Source organism: Ammodytes marinus (genome assembly GCF_949987685.1).
Source record: "Ammodytes marinus genome assembly, chromosome: 1".
NCBI lineage: Eukaryota > Metazoa > Chordata > Actinopteri > Uranoscopiformes > Ammodytidae > Ammodytes > Ammodytes marinus.
In genome coordinates this window covers 16,438,388-16,458,689 of record NC_137230.1, presented here as the reverse complement: position 1 = coordinate 16,458,689, position 20,302 = coordinate 16,438,388, and the positions used below count along the sequence as shown (strand labels likewise).

Genomic DNA, 20,302 nt, shown 5'->3' with positions numbered 1-20,302 from the left:
CACTTTGTTAAATTACTAATTGATTTATTGGTTTCTGCTCCAGTAACGGCACTACATGTGAACAAATTGAGCCTAGAAATACATTAATATCAACTATGTTGTACTTTCCTGGATTCCTATGAACTTGGATGACATGACCTCTGAGCCCTTTGTGGTGCCTGTTGCTCTGAGTCTGCTGGTGGCTTCACCTGCTGCTGTTCTGTTTTTGGATTTGAGAAGAAACACAAAGTGAAAATGATAAAATGTTTCAATATCACCATTTTATTTAAAGTGAAAAGTTGCATTCCAATTAAAGGAGCCTTTCACTTTCTAGCCAGAATTGCCATCCGTTAAACCTTCACCTTTGTCATCATTCATGTGCCAGCAGCTGATTCATGCTGCATTGCTGCAGTACTGTTTTTTTTTTTTTTTTTTTTTTTTTTTTTTTTTTCTCAGCCCAAGCGTGAGATTTGCCAAGATTTTAGCTCGGCACAGTGCCTGCATCCTTTCCTGTTCTAATTGTTGATTTATCTAAGGCATGTCTGCACTTGCAGTCTTTTTCAAGATAAATATGCTATAACTTAAGGTTTTGCTCAGCTGGACGTAAAAAACAGTACAACACTAATGTTTTAAGTTACACTGAAATGAATCTTGTAGTAAACTGAGCTAAACTTCTGGTTTGGCCTTTGTGCAACACCACCCCAGCTTGCTGAATCAGTGCTGAAGCTGGATGCTTTCCAGGTCTGGAGAGGGGAAGGGAGGAGCTGCTGGTGCAAATTGCTCTGTCAACATCTGATCAGCTGCTGCTGCTACAGCAAGGCTCTGCGTGCCTTTTTTTCTTCTTCAGTTTGTGTAAACTTGGATTACAAAAACTGAGTATTTGAATCCAGTGTCTGTTGGGTTATTGAGCATCCACAAGCCTGAAGTTCCTTTAAAAAAAACAAAACAAAAAAAAAACACGTCTGCTGAGTCATTTGCTCCCATTTCCCATGCTGCCTCTCACCATGCCACTGTAGCTCTGCCCCTCACCTCCCTCTCCCCTCCATCTGCCTCCGTCAGCTTGCTCAGGAAACAAGGCTATACAGAGTAAACAGTAGTCAGAGTAGCAGCAGCGGCTATCTTCCCACTGACTTGGAGACGTGCTGTGCCTACCAGAGAGGGGAGTACTTCTATCAACAAACCAAAATCCCCAACAGGAATTTTTCATTACACAGTTGTTAGGCAAGGAAGCAGAGAGGTGGGGGAAAGCTGATGTCACTAGCAGGGGTGTGCGAGTGCATCAGCAGCCATGTCACATGCTGCTAGGTGGGTCAGTGATGCGGACGGAGATGCATGGCAGTTTCAGCGAGCACAGAGGCAGCAGGTTAGCTCGCCTGTCAGCAAGGGTAGGGGGAGAAGTGGTGATAAGGAAAGTTTTTATTTCTTTAAACCAGATTTCTCTTCACAGTAACGGTTTTGTGTGATGAATCCTCTGAATGCTTTTTGATTTGAAACGCAGACTGAAACTACAGATCTTTTTAGCTGTCTAACCCTTCCGCCTCCCCTCTTTCTCTACATCTCTGAACTGGATATTGGATCGAAAAGAGTCGGAGCTGGCTGCGGTGGGCAGCAGGAGGATGCTCTTCCCCAATTGTGGTGGCATGCCCGGCTCTCAGGAGATGCCCTCATCCAGGGGCCCGCCGGGTGTCACAGACCTGGGCCTGGGCCTCCAGTCTCTCCGACTGTCCGGCTGGGACAGACCCTGGAGCAGCCAGGACACAGACACACACTCCTCACCTTCCCAGGTTCAGACCAGCTCCCCATCCAGTAAGTACCTAATGTTTTATTTATTTTTTATAAATCTGAATGTTTTAAGGAATAATGGCGAAATCTGCAGCTTTACCTTCTGTTTAATCTCCCGGAGTGTGGTGGTAGTTTCCCAAGAGTTCATTAGCTCTCTCGATGATTGCCCTGCATTTATTTGGATTTATTACAGTAGACATTGTGGTTGTGTGTTTTGTGTAGCCATTTGTATTGAGATGTTTGATCTTAACAGCTGTGACTGTATGTGGAGGGAGGGGACAGGCTGTAGCATCACCAGGGAGGATGATGTAGCAGTTTTGCTTTGCTGCATCTCTAGCAATCCAGCAGGCACAAACAGTCCAGTGAAGCTACTTTTTTGTTTTACCCCAAACCTATATGAACTAAGTTATTTTTATTTTAACAAAGAAGTTTAGTTGTATTCTAAATTATATTACCTGTTGATCAAACTGATGATGCCTGGATGTTGAAATTTTTCAGTCTGAGTGTATAGGTTTGGATAGGATACAAACTGGACTTGCAGTCCTACTTGGCTGCTTAACTGAATAATTCTGAGATGAGCGTCTGTCATTGGAGAGGTACCACTGACTATGAAGATGCCCCACTTGCCTTGACCCATGTGTAGTGCTATACTTTTGGTTGTTGAATGTCCAGACCAACCCTTCAAAACTTTAAGAGCTTTTGAAACTGGGCCCGCACAAAGTGGGGCAGATCTTTTCTTTCAACCTCCATACGAATAATACCTTTGAAGCCTTGTGATCACTTTTACATGCCACATAGTACATACCTGCCAGAAGAGTCACTTTGTTATCAAGAGCAAGAAAGATGCTGGTTAATAAATAAGGAATATTTAATTGAACTTTGTTAGATGAATTTCCCTACAATATTTTTCATGAAGGGAAAGACGTGCAGCTTCTTTGACAAGCTTGGGTTTCAGATTAGCAGCAGCCAAGTTGCAAAACATCAAATGTAAAATTGAAAGTGCTTTTAAGCTTTGACTGTGATGTTGGCATCCGTATCCTCTTCTACATGCACAATTTAGAGACTTGGAGTTTGCATTGCAACATATTAGTTTGAATCAATGTTGGTCTGTAGATTCAGCACACAGACCCTCAAAGACTGCCTTTTTAAGAGCAAGGAAAGAGATGCACATTTTAGTAACCTGTAGTTGCAATTCAGCGAGCCTCCTGACAAATCAATATGGCTCTGTAGATTCAGCACATATCTCATTTGTCAGTTTGCTTATCCCCTTGGAAAACAGAAACATCAAACAAGCTAAAGGGCATATCACCATGGCGTACTTGTACATATCACTCCAATATGATTCAACACAAACACTAAAAAATGTTTTTCTCCTGTTTTTCCCAGTGCTGGGTATACTGAACAGTCCCTTCAGTAGCATTCTTGGGAAGCCTCCAGGCTACCTGCCCCCTGATTCCATGAGCATGACTGCTGAATTTTTGGAGAAGTTTCCCAGTATGGCTCGCATGGCAAACCGTCTGGACTCAAGCTCCTTTTTGGACTCTCGTTCCAGCAGTCCTGAAGACTCTGAGACCAGCGGCTTCAGCTCTGGCTCGGATCACCTCTGCGACATGCTGGTAAGGAACATGAAACATATTCCATTATGTATTTAATTGCTGGGCAGGTCACAATATGCTGACCTGTATTAGCAATAAATGACCATCTTAATAGCACCTGTTATCATGGCATAATCGCCACTCACCATTATGTTGGTCTGAGTTTTGCCTGCAGAAATATTGTCCAAACACTGATTCCATTTGACTCATTTTTGAGGGTTAAACAAATTAAATCAACACTTTCTGCAGATGATTCATCTTTAAATCCTTGCAGTAGCTCTTAAGACATAATCCATCCCTCCTACTGGACGTTTAATGTGCCACATTTGTAGGAATTATTTAACATTAACATTTTCCACTATGAAATGTTTTTTCTTTTGTGATTTCCAGACCACTCTGCGGATTTCCCCTCCCCTGCCTTATCTTGCGTCGAACATGCAGAAGGATCTGCTGCGACTGGGATCCCGTCTGGACTCCCAGGATTCCGGCGCTCCTCTGACACCACCATCCAGTGCCAGCCCGAGCTCCTCCATGTCTCGCCGCTGGCGCACTGGCTCTCCTTGGCCTGGTGCAGACATGCTTGACCAGTCGGAGGATGTGTTCAGTATTGAGAGAGAGGCCCGCCTTCACAGACAGGCTGCAGGTATAAGGCTTCAAATCTCACTTTTTTACTTTTATGATAGTTTTATAGCTCACCTTTTAATGGTATTCATGGTAGTTGTAGTCTGACTGAACCGTTTCCGCCAGCGTCTATTAGCGCTGGCGTTGGCTAACAACGCTACGCCTCCATTTCCTGTTGCTGGCGTTCCCGTATTGAGCGCCCCCTCAAACTAGGAAACAATTCGCTCAACCTGTGTGCTTCTGTGCAGCGCTCTCCCTCTCTCTCACACACACACAGGGTGTGAGAAGTCACATTACTGTAGACAGAAATAATACTGTAGACAGAAATAAAGTGTGGCGATACTTCGGGATAATAATATTGGCCGTGGCGGTCCGGGACGCAGCCTAGCTTAGCCTAGCTGTCCAACTTCATTGTACAACTTCCCCCGGGCAGAAATACCCTCATACACTCTGGAAAATGAAGCGTGGTGGTTTGAACCACCGGACCTTATAACCAGCTAGATTAAGATCCGCCGTGCCCTTTCTTTGGTGATTTGATGATAATGTTACCAGAGATAACACTGCGTGACTACGTGGCTAGTTAATTCCGGTTAAGTTATCCCGTGAGCTCCTCGGGGGCTAAAGTGTATGGTGTCTTGACATGCTGGTTAGAAAGCAACACACTATGTGTATTCCTTTTGTCTTTAATAGTTTTTTTTTGTGGCGTTTGCGGGTTAGATTTAGCCATTTCTGACAGCCTCTGGACGTGAAGACGTTCCATCAAAATAAGTTTCCCCCCCCCCCCCGGCACTATTTTGCATGGACACCGCTGCTGTTTCCCGGGGTTAGCCCCGCCCCAAATGATTGTGATTGGTTTAAAGAAATAAAAACAGGCCAGCCCAGTTTCCCCCCGACTAGACGGCTCTAAACGGCGTGCTTCCAGACCATACTACTTGCTGTAGTTTGGTCTGGCTTTGCCAGACTATGGTAGCTGTAGTGGCTTTGTGGATAGAAGTGACTCTGAATTTTAGACTACTAATTATTATTTTTTTCTTTTTTTCTTTTTTCTCAGCTGTGAATGAGGCCACATTCACCTGGAGCGGTCAGCTGCCTCCCAGAAACAACAAGGACCCTCTGTACTCCTGCAAAGTCTTTCTAGGTGGCGTGCCCTGGGACATCACAGAAGGTGAATGCTGCGCTAATTTAAGAGGGATAGTTTGGTGTTTTTGAAGTATGGGGTACCTAGGCGTAGTTAGTGTGTTATCTTATGGAGATGGCGGTTGACAGTCAGTTTACAGATTTTGGGGGAGACCTCGCTGTAGCAGAAGTCAGCCTTGTACTTTTCCAAAGGGAGGGGGCAACATTTTTCCTCCACATATATACATGCTAACTTAAATATCCGTGCAATTGTACGATAAACTGAGTTTTTTTTTTCTCTTTTCTGCAGCTTTAGTTTGCCAACAGACATCATTATTTTGTTTGCTTGTGTCTCTTGAATAATCCGCTGGAGCTCTTGAGTCGAGCAGCTGATTAGCGGAATGGTTAAAAAATAAAGGTCTGTCTTACCGCAAACTAAAGCTGTGGAAAAAATGTGTTTAGTGTACAATTGCACTTAGGGCTGGGCGATATGGACCAAATCTTATATCACGATATGGATATATATCACGATATAGTATTTTTCCTTTTAAATTAAATAGATTACAATAACCATACTGAACTTTAATCACATTAGATTATTTTCATCTTTTGCTTGGAATTTAAATTTCCATACAAAAGAGAAACTGGTGCAAAATACCACATCAGTCTGGCTTTAGTCAGTCAGTGCAAAATAAAAATGACAGCATCAACCAAATAGCCTACATTTTCCAATTGATAGTAGCCTATATCAAAATAATGAAAGACTTGAATTTTCCTGCAGTATTTGCTCATCTTCATTTAAAAAAGCTGTCAACATTAACTAATGAGCAAATGTCTGGTAATACTTTCACTCCAGCTTCAACACAAATAATATTTTCAAGTTTGACATGTTTTAAAGTTACATAAAAGCAGCCTTGCTGGCTGTCTCCAACAATAACAGCACGGGGGTGAAGCCCCGAGTAGGCTAAAGATGTCATTATTAGCCAGCTAGCTCACGAGAGCTAACCCATGTAGTTTGCGGCTTAAAACAAGCCAACTCTGCGTCACGGCAACAGCACGCTGAAGCGCCGCACACAGCAGCAAGTTTCCTTTTCCCAATGACATTTTTGACCATTAATACCAGCTGCTCTGCCACCATGACACGGAGTTGGTTTGTTAACTGTATGGCGCACCGGAGCTAAAAAGCTAGAGCAACAGATGAGGCTTCTTCTGTTGAGGGTAGAGAAGCTGTATTGCAGCCCAGAACTCTGCTGCAGAGCCCCCGTGTGGCGCGGCGGTGTAACTGCAGTGTAACTGTAGGGACTCGGCGGGACAGCTGCCTCCTGCTCTATCTAAGCTCCCGCCACATGAACTTTTTTTCTCCGTGGTATAAACGGTATGGCCAAATCTCTCCCGGTAGACTCTTTCATATCGTCCACGATATATCGTCATATTGCCCAGCCCTAATTGCACTTATATTTAGGTGTAAGGTTAGCATTCATGGAGGAAAATGGGTTTTATTCTGGCCCCCTCTGCAACAGAATAATGCTGACCTCTGCTACAGTGACGTCTCCCCCAAACTCCTTTTAGTGACTGTGCTGATCTCTATAAGGCAGGGTTTTTCCTGGCTCAGAATGGGCCTTTGGGGGGTCAGTACGCGACCGACTTTTTTGGGGGTCGCGACAGTAAAGGCAAACGGTTTGTGTATTTTAAGAGGGGTGTTGGGTTGGGAGAAGGGAGTTTCTGTCCAGCTCAAGAGCATTTCAGTCAGCCTGTCAATCACTGCGTTACCATGGAGCTCACTGACGCTTATGAAATCACAATAAACAACCTGTAGATATGAAATCAAAATACTAATAACGACTAGGCCTACCTGTTTAATACTTTAATTGATCTAAACCATGGAAGAAGGTAGGGCTGCTCGATTATGAAATAATCATGATTATTTTGAGTAATCACATTGTGTTATCACAATTATTAAAGACAGTTAATCATTGATTTAAGAACATTATGCATTTATTTTACTTTTAACAAGGTTTTTTTCTAAAAACACCATGACTTTGGACTTTAAACAAAGGCCTAATTGAACTGAAAACGGGGAGAATAAATAAGTGAAACATATTTTTAATAATTTAATAAAAATATGTAAAAATAAAAATAACCAGTTGTAAATGGTGTTGATAGGGCACGTCTTTTGCTAGCATTGAATGTAAGGGCATGATTTATTTATGTCATGGAGCTGGCTGGATAGGCAGCTGCATTGTAGTGTTGACAGTTGTGGTGGCAGGAGTTAAGGAGCTTTAAACTTCCTGTGTTTTTATTCATTGATTGCTTGGTCATAGACCACTATGACTCGACTTAGAGTGAATAAACAAATTGGTCGGGATGTTTAAAGGTGCAGATCAGGTCGTAGGCCTATATCACTTTTCTTTCTCTCGCTCTCTCTCGGTCGCGTATGTCATGTTACTCGCGTGTCCGCGCGTGACAAATCTTGCACATTATTTTAGTTTGTTGTGAGTCTGAAGTGTTTTCAGACAACACAATTAGTTTTACCTTTATTCTCGTCTTCTAGAAGTTTTTCAAAACACCCGGCAATGCGCAACATCTCCCTCGTAGCTATTCTCTGGACTAGCCGTTAACGAAACTATCAGGTGAGGGAGGGGCCGAGCGGAGCTCACGGCTGAAAGGGTTTGCTGCATTTATAAGCCTGCATGCCCCGGCGAGCGGAACAATGATAGTTTAATAACGATTATCCCCGACCTGATTTCTTTTTTTACAACTGAGATTGCAAGTAATATGACTGGAATGGCGCGGAAATGGAAACACATTTGGAGCCGTTTTAAGTAGATTTTTATTTATTTATCTATATAAAAAAAAAAAAAACACTTTGGCGCTGAGGATTTTCCTTTGGGGGGCGCTAAAATTCCTTTGGTGGGCGCCAAAATTTTTTGAATGCAGGAAAAACCCTGCTATAAGGTAACACACCAACTATGCCAAAGTACCCCATAGAACCCCACTTCAAAATTACTGAACTATCCCTTGATGTGTTTTTGTAAATACTGAAGCTGTCTCAAAGCAATACATATTGAAATACTGGTTCTATTTTACTACACATTTGCTTAAGTAACATTTTTCACACATTTTATCATCCCATATTTCAGCCGGCCTGATCAACACCTTCAGTGGCTACGGCCCTCTTAATGTGGAGTGGCCGGGTAAGGATGGGAAGCACCCACGCTGTCCTCCCAAAGGTAATGTGGCCAAAGGTAACGACAGGCTGGTAGGCTATTTTATATTCATGGTTTTAGGGTTGCACTGTGGTGAGCACATGGCATGCTGGTGAGTCTTTGGGTGCGGATACTGGGGCTTAAATGTAACAAAACGTGCTATGCCGACCTTACTGTGGCCGCCTGTTCCTGTTTCCCCGGACATTTTTACCTGACAGACTCGGCTGAAGAACCAGGCTGACAACTGCTTAGCCTTGGCACTTAACCTTCACATTTCGGGTTAGGAGTAGTTATTGGGGGTCAAGATCAGTTAATAAACCCGGTCAAATAACAAAGGGATGCCGCCTGCTCGGCTTTACAGTATGAGGGCCCGTGTCCACTAGGGGTGGGAAAAATAATCGATTTTCCGATTAATCGCAATTCTCCCTCGAACGATTCCGAATCGATTCATAAAAGTTAATCGATTTATATATAAAAATAAATTATATATAATATTTTTTTTTACTAGTATTTAATATTAGTATTTCCTGCGCCTACACACCAAACAAGTGCAAGTTGTTAAAAGTGGCGACAAAAGGGCAGAGAGCAGCAAACCCATATGACCTGCACTGGCGTTGTGTCTGTTTACGTTTTTTTATGAGAGCTGAATTCCAAGCCATACTTTTTGCACAATGTTTTGTATGAGAGCTGAATTCCAAGCCATACTTTTTGCACAATGTGTTGAAATGACATAGAAAATAATAGAATAGAAATCCTATAGAAACATGATTCACAAGAGTAGAAAGAAAATTAAACTGAATTGGTTTTAGTTTTTACATACTTCCATATTGTGTTGAAATGCAAGCTGCATTGATTATTGCACTGGTCATAGAAAGTCATATTTGTGACAAGAAAAGCTTTTTCTCTAATACAATATTAGAGAAGGTAATTCATCTGTTGATTGTATTTAATGATCATCACAAAAGTAGGAAGTGATTAGCAAACTCAGATGTGTATATAAATATATTTTTGAAAATCACACAGGTATGTACGTAAAAAAAAAAATTGCATTGAGAATCGATTTTGAATCGAATCGTTGACCTCGGAATCTAATCGTGAGGTGCCAAGAGATTCCCACCCCTAGTGTCCACATACCGCCTTTTTTCAATTGATTCCCAATAAGAAGCTGACGCCTCGGCAAGAGGCAGCCACTCGGAGAAAAGGCGCAGCTCCCAGCAGGTTTTTTCCTTGCGGTGTGCCCTCTGTGTGGCGTTGAGTTGAAAAAAGCTCAACATTTCAGAAAAGCGGCGGGGACGTCACCTGCGTTTTTTTCATCAAGCCAATCAGATAGTAGATCGTCGGGACTCGTTGCCTTGGCAACGAAGAAGACGGAAGAGAAACTGCTTTTTTCCGTCTCTGTTTAGCCGAAACTGTACGAAATGAGTGACGGTGACCACAACAGAAGGAGGAAAGCCCATCTGTGGGAGCAGATTAGGCAGACACTTGATTTGCTGTATTTGTATCTCCTACGGATCGTTTCATAGGCACACATCAGCCTACTACTTGCTCCATGTGTGTTTGCAGGAGCCGCGATAACTCCTCATCCAAACAGGATGGTGGAAAGTATTCTCCGTCTGATAAGACTACTCGCTTTTAAATGTAACAATTTTAAATTGAAAACAGTAAGCCTAAACTGTGAAACCAGTGTTCATCAGAAGCCTGGCAGTGGACAAGTTGACGATCAGCTTTTTTTTTCTCCCCTGCTCACAACGTTCTCTCTCCCAGCGCATAAAACGCCTGAAAGAAACGCCCAAGAAAACGCTCAGTGGACGCATTTCCGAGCGGCAAATAGAAGATCCCCGGTCTTTGTCTGACTAAACTTGAGCAAAATGTAAGAATTTTTAGTGCATTAGACCTGTGGTAAATGTCCGTTTGAAAATAAGACCCATTTAAAGCTTCCACAGAGGTATTTATCTTTAAGCCTGCTGTTTATCTTAAAGGTGCTGTATACCCAGGGGGCAAAGTGATTTTATGGACATGGAGCGTTGTAAAAGGTTGTTCACCAAAAATGACATCTAGGACCTTCCACGATCACAACCTGGGTGGACAACCTGGTCAACTAGCTGCTGGAAAGCTACAGCGGGCCGACATAGCAAATCAGAACCACTGTTTAAGTGAATGGGGATGGGCTAATGGGAAATTTTGAATTTATAGATATCATTATGAAACTTTCCCAGTTGATTACTGTCATTAAAACAAACTTTTTGTATTCCAAAAAATTTAAATAAATATGAAAAATCTTACTAATGATGCGTAAATTTGCATATCTGCAAAGCCTCAAAATATAGATGTTATATAGATGTCAAAAGCAGAGTCAATTTGTTTTTAAATTTTGAAAACAAAACAAGTGTCCAACTTTGATTTTTGATCAATAGCACATAGAATTTTTTTTACAGTTACATTTCATGTGCCAAGTGTCCTTTTGGAGTCTCCAGCTGGTATTTTAGGAAACGGCTAGACATTCCCTTGGAAAAAAACTGTGTAAAAAAAAATAAATAATAATAAATCATTTTCTATGGGTTATTGATCAAATTTGAACTGTGATTAGGAAAAGCTTCAGGCAGTTGGGACACTTGTTTTGTTTTCCAAACAGACTGCTTTTGTCCAACATCTAGATTTTGGGGCTTTGCAGATATGCAAATTTACGCATCATTAGTAAGATATTGATGATTTCATATTTATTCAAACTTTTTGGAAAATACTGTAATACAAAAAGTTGTTGTTTTAATGTCAGTAATCAACTTGCAAAGTTTCATAATATCTATGTTTAAAAAATTCCCTATTAGCCCACCCCCATTCGCTTAAACAGTGGTTGTTCTGATTTGCTCTATCGGCCTGCTGTAGCTTTCCAGCAGGTAGTTGACCAGGTTGTCCACCCAGGTTGGGATCCTGGAAGGTCCTGGATATCATTTCTGGTGAACAACCTTTTACAACGCTCCATGTCTGTTTTTCAAAAAAAAGGGGGTTTTGCCCCCTATGCGGAATGGTTCTTTTAGCTAACTTCCTGTCAGTTACTGCAGTTAGCAGTCCCCTCGCTCGTCACCACATTAAAGCACTGCGGTCTTCAAGCAGCAAGTTATCTAGCATCATCTCAGATCCATAAGTGTGATAAAACATGATTAAAAACCATCAAAACAGACATTGGGAAGGATTTTTACCTGCTCCGCCATTGTAGGCGCATAAACATTCACCCATGTGTCGCTCTGGCGTGCACCGGCAGTGAGACTATGAGTGAGACGGATGCGGACGGGTGTCGGTTTGTAGCTTTCTCTCTTGTGATTGGATAAAATGTTGGGATACTACATAAAGTTTAATTGCTAATTACATGCTGACTAAGAGTGGCTTTATGAAAGGCGCACACTATGTAAGTGATCACTTTATGAATAAAGAGCGATTTAACACTTATATTAATATAAATAAACCGCTTACTTCACCTTTTAAAGGTCACATATTATGCTAAATGCTCTTTTTAAATGTGTTATATCATATCTATGGGTCCAAGGTGTGCCTAGAGACTGCCAAAATATTTAAAAAAATAACAATCTCTCCTTTTCTCACTCTCCCCCTTTCTGAAACCCCCACCCCTACCCCCCAATATACTCCAGTCAGAATTCTCCCCTTTTCTGACCTCAAAAACTGGAAAGCCAGAAGCTTCCACTGTGCAGCCCACACCCCTATTTCTTATTGGTCCACGGCCCTGACAGACGGAGGGCGAGGCGTATCTGGCTTCGCTTCCAGACAGGGGGCGGGGCGAGCTCAAAGATTGTATATTTACGAGGGGAGCTGCAGCTCTTTTTAAAAAATAGGCCATTGTGAGATTAGCTGAACATCAGCATAGTACAATAAATTATCTGAAAGTTTTTTTTCAGCAAACAATTAAAGAAAAACGTATTAGGGACCACTAAGACCATATAATATGGTGTATAATAGAACCGAAAAGTGTATAATATGGGAGCTTTAACCCATTGATGACTATGGCAATCTAGGATGCATGTCCTTAATGCCTGAGGGTTTTCTGAAAAAATAGTACGAATTGTCAAGTCTACCAAAACCTTAATATCTAAGCCTGTTTAGCACATAGAAACATGAAATAAAATACATTTAAAGGTTAAGGTTCACAGGTTTTATTTAAACATGCTCCCTTAGTGCTTACAAACCAACACTTTTTTCTAAAAATCGTCAATTAGATGGGGGAGAAAAAAGAATAACTAATATAAAATATTTAAAAATAATGTGCTAAATGAGGTTATAATCCTGCTTCCTTTTAGCATGGATAGTAGTGACTGAGTATGTAGTGGAGGGATAAAGATAGACAGATAGAGGAAGGAGGAGATAGCTTTATTTTATTATTTAGTTCAGTTATCACTGGCACAATAAATCCGACTTCCCAGTACAACTGCAACGCAGACTGACTCCCGCTGTCGGGAGCCGATCAGCTGGTCCAAACGGCTGTATACCACGGAGATGAAAACAAAACTGAAACTTAACTATCGCCTGGCTAGGCTGAATTTGAGTTAATGCAGCAAAATATAGCCTGAATTCTTAAATATTGTTAATAAATAGATGCAATGTGTTGTGTGATTTTCGTCAGTAGCCTATAGTAGACCTAGATTCTGCGCTCCAAACGCCACTAACTGTTCTGTAATACACTATCGCCGACACAGCTGGCGTATTTTTTTTATTATTATTTATTGGCTGATTTTCAGCAAACCACACAACATTTGGGTGGTCACGTGGTCTTAAAAAATCAACAAAACCCACCTCATGTGTATTTGAACCAATGACGGTGCATTCTATGCTGCGTACGCCATGAAAATTAGATAAAGTAACAATGCTGCGCGACGCAGCATCAGGCAGGAGATACAATGTGGCATCGCGCAGCAGCCGTCATCAATGGGTTAACAAAAGTTTCATGGCAAATGTCTTAGTCTGTTGGATGTTTTTATTTTTTTAAACGAGTGCTTGTGTGCTGAAGGCTTGTGTTGGTTAATGAATAACTTGTATGGCCATATGTTCTTGATTGCTCTTTCTATAGCTGCTGCCTGGTATAATTGTGACTTGAGTCTAAATTGCACCTTTTATCAATGTGGGGGTCACATCTTTCTATATCCTAAAGTATTTTGCTGTATTTTTCTTTAGGCTATGTTTACTTGGTGTTTGAGAATGAGAAGTCTGTGCGGGCGCTGCTCCATGCCTGCTCACAGGACCCGTTTCACCCCGAGGACAACCGAGAGTATTACTTCAAGATGTCAAGCCGCAGAATGCGATGCAAGGATGTGAGTTGAAACTAAACATTGTGACAGCCCTACTTAATTTTACTTGAGAAACCATTTCAGTGAAGATCTTACTTGTACCAGTATTTTTACCTCATGTCATTATAGTGCTTATTTTCGTCAGAATCTTTCAGTTGATACAAGCGTGAAACTTGGCATGAGCAGTCTCCATGGGTCACTTGACAAGAAAATTGTCTGACATTTGAAATTGTAAATTTGAAAATGTCTTATAGAAATGTATTGTTTTTATTATTTTTTTTTGTCTCAGACAATTTTCTTGTCAAATGACCCATGGAGACTGGTCATACCCATTTCACTCTTGTATCATAAATTGAAAGAAACCGTGAATCCCGTTTCTCCTCTTTATACAGGTGCAGGTGATCCCCTGGGTGATTTCTGACAGTAACTTTGTACGCTGCCCTGCTCAACGTTTGGACCCCAGTAAGACTGTTTTTGTTGGTGCGCTGCATGGCATGCTGAACGCTGAGGCGCTGGCCAGTGTCATGAACGACCTGTTTGGAGGCGTCATGTATGCTGGCATCGACACGGACAAGCACAAGTACCCTATAGGTGAGACCACAGAGGTTGAGCTTTTATTGAGGAATATGCTCAAGGCAAAATAATGTGCTTGCAATTTTTAGACCTTTTGTAAGCTAAGGGTTTACCAACTAGTAAACCTTTCACATATAACCAAGCCCTTCAGTATACGCCAGGGTTGCCGCGGATCTTGAAAAGCATTAAAAGTCATTAAATTTAAGTTTCAATATTCAAGGCCTTAAATGTCTTAAAAAGTCTGGAATTATTGGGTGGGCGGCATAAAATTTACTCGGGGGCAGAATTAATGAGCTTGCCTTATTTGTTTCATTCTAGTGTTCTAGTTTAATTGTTAGATTTCTATGTTTTTATTTTATCGGTGTTTTATATAGGCTACTTCAGAGATATCCGGCAAGTCCGACACCTACGCTAGAGGCAGTACGGCCGTGTGAGGCTGGGTACCGCATTTAAAACGTAGAAGAAGAATGTGTGTTCCCTGCTTTCGAATTTGAAGTCGGCCGCGGTAGAGCAAAAAAGGAGAGAACGACCCAGCGAAATGCATGCCCAGCTATTATAAATTCGGTGAGAGGTGGAGGGAGGACGACTGGCTGGCTTTTATCACCCCGCGACCACACACTGCCGCTGCTTGTAGGTGCGCAACCACCCGTCCGCTGATATAGGTAGGCTACTGTCGCAAATCACACAACACGTTGATTGTGTTTAGTAAACAATGTTTATGTATCTATATTTATAAATAGCTGCTCATCAGACGTTCATTCAGCTCATTCAGGTCGCGTTGACTTAGCGTGAGCTCATGGAGTGAGACGCGGGTCTCTTTCTGTCACTTTATTTCTCTCCACACTGCACTCCCTTTCTGACAGCTAGATAAAAACTATTGCCGATCCTCCCATCAATCGCAGATAGTAGCCTACGTTTCCTTTGCCAATCGGTACAACTCTAATACCCGCGGTTTATTAACCAGAACGCCTGCAACAATACTGTATGAAGAAAAAATTACTTTGCGCAAATTACCGCAGGTCTCGTGAGCATGGATGTAAATCTACAGTTGGCCAACATACGATTTTGAAATTGCAAAAACCTCCCTTGACCTGTGGAACCAATTTTTAAATAGTTTCTGCCATAAGTTCTGAAAAATAAAGTTAATGGACTAAGTTTGTTATTTATTGAATAAGGAATTAAAATATGAAGAACATTCGGATTATTCTTCCCCCAAAATATCCCATTTTTAATTTAGCCTAATTAAAATATTATATGCTGCACCTAACACATATTTTCTAAATTGAATAAACTGTTCTTGTTACTCGATTAATCAGAAAATGTAAACCAATTGATACAGTTCTGTAATTGGTTGAAAAGGTGGTAATGATTGGTTTGCAGGTTGCCTTTACAGTGATCTCTTACACTGTGTGCAAATTTTTTAGGCAAGTTGTATTTTTGAGGATTCATTTTATTATTGAACAACTACAGTGCTCTCGGTCAATCCAACATGTTAAAGAACCTAAACCTGAATGTTTACGAAAGTAAAGGTGAGATTTTGTCTTTCTTACAAGAATATATATGTTTTGCTATTATTAGGCAACTATTAGTATGCAGAATTATTCTGCAACTAAATAAAAAAACGAAAATGTTCCCATCTCACTTGTTTATTTTCATCTGTTAAAGTGAGAATAATAAAACAACTCAACATTTACAAATAAAAATGTCCGACATGTAAAAAAAAAAAAAATCAGTGACCAATATAGCCACCCTTCTTTTCAATAACTGTCACAAGCCTTCCATTCATGGAGTCTGTCAGTTTCTTGATCTGTTGACGATCAACTTTTTGTGCAGCAGCAACCACAGCCTCCCAGACACTGTTCCGAGAGGTGTACTGATTTCCTTCACTGTAAATATCCCGTTTAAGCAGGGCCCACAGGTTCTCAATAGGGTTTAGGTCAGGAGAGGAAGGGGGTCATGTCATTATTTTTTCATCCTTAAGGCCTTTACTGGCTAGCCATGCAATTGAGTACTTCGATGCATGTGATGGAGCATTGTCCTGCATAAAAATCATGGTCTTCTTGAAAAATGCAGACATTTTACTGTACCACTGAAGAAAGTATCTTCTAGAAACTGGCAGTAGGTTTGGGAGTGGATTTTGAGGCCATCTTCAACCCGAAAAGGTCCAACTAGCTCATCTTTAAAGATACTAATAGTTCCCTCAAAAGATCAGCTAGTTGGACCTTTTTGTTTTTTATTTTCTGTAATTAGACAGCAGTTGTTAGCTAAAGTGCATTGCATATTTGGTAGTCAGATTTAATGTAACCCTTTACGGAGTATAGTGTAGTTTGTCGATTTCTGTTACCGCGGTATTGGTATTATTTTTTCATTTTAGAGGTCTTAAAAAGGTCTTAAATGTCTTTAAATTTGAACTTTAAAAATGTGCAGATACCATGGTATACGCTCAAGAAGTGGTGAAACAGGAATGAGTCAAACTCATTATTCACCTGTGTCTTTAGCAATTTAATCAGAAGTTGTATACTTACACTTTGAAATGAAACTTCTGCTTTCAGTAACATTTACAGTATATATTAAATACTGAAATGGATTCATTTCAATAGCATCATTGTGTTTAGTGTATTAACTGGTACAAATGGCTAGATTTAAACTTTAATTTTTTTTTTGTAATTTGTCAATCAAATATCTGATATGTTTATATTAAACAGTCAGATGAAACTGATTTAACTAACTTTTCTTGTGTACAGGTTCTGGACGTGTCACTTTTAACAATCAGCGCAGTTACCTGAAGGCTGTTTGTGCAGCATTTGTGGAGATCAAAACCCCCAAGTTTACAAAAAAAGTAAGAAGATGCTCTGTAATTTAATAATTGTAAATTATTCTGATGCTGTCAAAAGGGTCTACCTTTTGAATGACTGATTTACATGTCTAATTCAAATGTAATAAAACAAGTTAAAATCAAATATTACTAAAGTCTGGTAAAGCGCAATTGCTCATAACCTGTTTCAGCTAATCTTTTTTTTTTAATATTACTTTGACAGTCACTGGTACAACAGACAAAAAATTGTCTCGTTTGTGGAGGAAGAGGGTTGTTTTACTGCATTTCAACTTGTCAAAATATTAGGACTTTTGTTCTTGCAAAATAACTATTCTCGTAAAATAACTACTCATAAAATTAAGATTCTATTCTCAATTACATTAAACTATGACTACTTATAATATTACAACTTTCATTCTCAAACTTTTATTTTCGACTTGGCCCTAATACTGCATCATAGTTTTGCATCTCATGTACAGCGACTGCTGTAAACTGAGTATTGTGGTTCTGCCTTTTCTCCTAGGTCCAGATTGACCCCTACCTGGAAGACTCCATGTGTCAAGTTTGCCTTCGCCAACCTGGGCCTTTCTTCTGCAGAGACCAGGTCAGTGTAAACATGTTTCAAGAGATTTTGTCTTGTTCGCCATGAGGCTTGTTGATGGTCAGGGTCAGTATTTTCTGTCATATCTTTCTCTGGACCAGATTGCCATGAAATGTGGTGTTTATGATCTCAGTATGAAATATGTTGTGTTTCTGAATAAAATTACTTATTTATATCCCACAACAAAAATCGTGAAATCACTGCCTCGATTTTTATATAAATCTTTTTCTGGTTTAGGCTAAATAAAAGTAGTTTCAGTAAAGGAAAGGAAATCTCTGTACTGTATGCTCACTTTCAGTTTTACCTCATAATTCAGAGGTTTAGATCTGGTTTGCAGTATTTGGTGTTTTACAACCTGATAGACCGACTGTGAAAACCCTGTTTGACTTATATTGTCGCTTCTCACAAGATGTCATTGTCACAGACAGATTTCCAATGTCAGAATGTCCCCCGTTTTCTTAAATATCAGTCGCGTTTGCAGTTTATGGTGTGCTCAGGCATCACATTTTGAATTACGGAATTTACTTGTTTATATTTACGTGGTTAAGATTAGAGTCTACCCAGTCCATTGTACCTGTTACCTACAAATTGCTTAATCACCGTCTGTCTGACACCCAGGCCTGCTTCAAGTACTACTGCCGCTCTTGCTGGCACTGGCAGCACTCCATGGACATCTTGAGCAACCACCGGCCCCTGATGCGCAACCAGAAGAACAGGGACTCCAGCTAGAGCAGATGGTTCCAAACACTGAAGGGCCAGAGGAAGAGCCCCCATCTACTGGGTGAGGCTGCCCGCTAAGGAGAGCACGAGTGCCAGATGTCCCTCAGTGCGAGGGCATCATGGCACTCCACCAGGCACTGGGGATATCACTGTAGAAAATGTTCACTTTTGCACTTGCTACATTTTTGCTGTTCACAGTGGCACTATGCACAGTGACTTTGTTGGGAGAGACTTCATTCTTATGCATTTTCCCAGACTTGTGGCCAGACTGAGAGCTGGGAGTCAGCCTAAGGTTAAGAAGTGGATGAAAAGGCCATTTCTTTTTTTCTTTTTGTTTACATGTGTTGCATATTGAAGCGCAATCGTGCAAATCTCATTGCCGTTCATTGGCAAATGCCATACAGTGCCTTTAAATTTTTATTTTTTTTCCCCCCTCCCTCCCCTCCCCCCCAGTTGGCATCTGTTTTTCCTGTGCAAGCCAACTGGAGTTTCTTACTTTTGGGAGTTGAATGTTGGGCTTCATTTAACCAGTCGCATTTCAGACATTTTTATGCAGTTTTTTACTAATTTGTACACAAACGGTTTTAAGTCATGACATGAACATTTTGAACAATTCTACCAGGTGGCTGTTTATGGGAAAACCCCCTTTTATTTTTTCTCATACATTTTTCTGTGGCTATTTTTTCTTTTTTAATTTGCCCTCAAATTTCAACTGAATGGGCACAAAAGGTTGAAAGTACTACTTTAACTTGCTTTGTTGGTGCAGGTATATTAAATGTATAACAATAATACTGGATATGTTAACTGGTAATCCATCATTTCTCAAGCAATTGATGGACCCTGTTTGGACTAGATTGAATGAATATTTGAGTTGTACAAAGTTTGATTATTGCACTTTTTAATTTGCACATTTGGAGAGGTGGCAGTGGTTTTTAATCACTTATGTACATCAGCAGGGGGACACGCCTATGTTATAACAGCTGCTTGTTTCCTGTTGAATGTAAGAACTTCCACTTAGCTGATGATAAATTAATCTATCCAGAGCTTGAGTAGACCCCAGTAAATGATTACATGCTTTCTTATCCCATTTTGCCTTCCTGTTCCAGTTGGAGATAAATGCATAAAGCTGTGTGCCAAAGACAAATTGTCTTTTCTCTATCTATTAGGTTGTCATGCTGAGCTTGTTGTCCTCTTTAGCCCAGCTGCTTTTTAGAGTTTTGAAAGTCTACCTCATTGTGGTCTGCCAAGTTTGCTGCTACTTACAGTTGTGGAGTATGTTCAGATTGGGCACAATAAAGGTGTTTAAGCATTATCGGCCATGTTTTGACTCTTAATTCATGTAACTGTATTTTTGACCTGATTTATGATCGTGATCTTACTAACATCCACAGGAGGGAGTGACATTACACAAGTGTTGGTAGAAATATTCTGATCCATAAGTAAATACTAAATTACAAGTAAAAGTCCTGCATTCGAAACGAGTAGCAACTACCTACACTGCAGTAACGTGTTTAGTTTCTGGATTTGCCTTACGGCTGCATCAGTGTTGCTTTTTACTGCTGTGGATGTTGAGCTTATCTCAAACAAATAATCAAGTAATTATTTGAGGAATTTTTCAAATGGTTAATCAGTTTGTTAAAATTATCAAATTTGGCGATGGAGATTCTTGGCTTGAAGTGGATGAGAAGGATGAGGGAAATCTCTCAATGATCAAATTATACTTAAGAAATTGACTTAATTAGAAAAAGTGTTTATGCTTTTTCACTAGTTCACATTTTTATTAAAGTAAACAAATTAAATGGATAGATCATTATTATTATTATTTACAACCCGTATGGGGTACTAATGCATAGTCTGTTAGCTTATGAAGATGCCTATCAGCGCTGTTAATTTAAGAGTCTGAGGGAGAGAGCGGAAGTCAGCATTGTACTGTAACATAGGGGGCCAGCTGAATTTTTTTTTCCCATAAGTGCTTACCTATACATATCTGCTCAATTGTACGC

General features: G+C 40.5%; 1 protein-coding gene across 1 annotated transcript; it reads left to right on the top strand.

Annotated features, from left to right (window-relative positions):
* Positions 1 to 1,151: 1,151 nt before the first annotated feature.
* cpeb1b (cytoplasmic polyadenylation element binding protein 1b) lies at positions 1,152 to 19,582 on the top strand. The gene is made up of 11 exons (XM_080037375.1): positions 1,152 to 1,284; positions 1,564 to 1,785; positions 3,148 to 3,377; positions 3,747 to 3,999; positions 5,029 to 5,142; positions 8,234 to 8,323; positions 13,478 to 13,614; positions 13,983 to 14,181; positions 16,908 to 17,002; positions 17,502 to 17,582; positions 18,198 to 19,582. Exons 1-11 carry the CDS (start codon positions 1,275 to 1,277, stop codon positions 18,306 to 18,308), a joined length of 1,542 nt encoding a protein of 513 aa, XP_079893501.1. The 5' UTR covers positions 1,152 to 1,274; the 3' UTR covers positions 18,309 to 19,582.
* Positions 19,583 to 20,302: the final 720 nt, after the last annotated feature.

Excerpts from the sequence above, each read along its gene's own strand:
- cpeb1b (XM_080037375.1), top strand. Across the intron at positions 17,003-17,501 it reads CCCCCAAGTTTACAAAAAAA|GTCCAGATTGACCCCTACCT; the intron begins GTAAGAAGATGC and ends CTTTTCTCCTAG. Across the intron at positions 17,583-18,197 it reads CTTTCTTCTGCAGAGACCAG|GCCTGCTTCAAGTACTACTG; the intron begins GTCAGTGTAAAC and ends TCTGACACCCAG.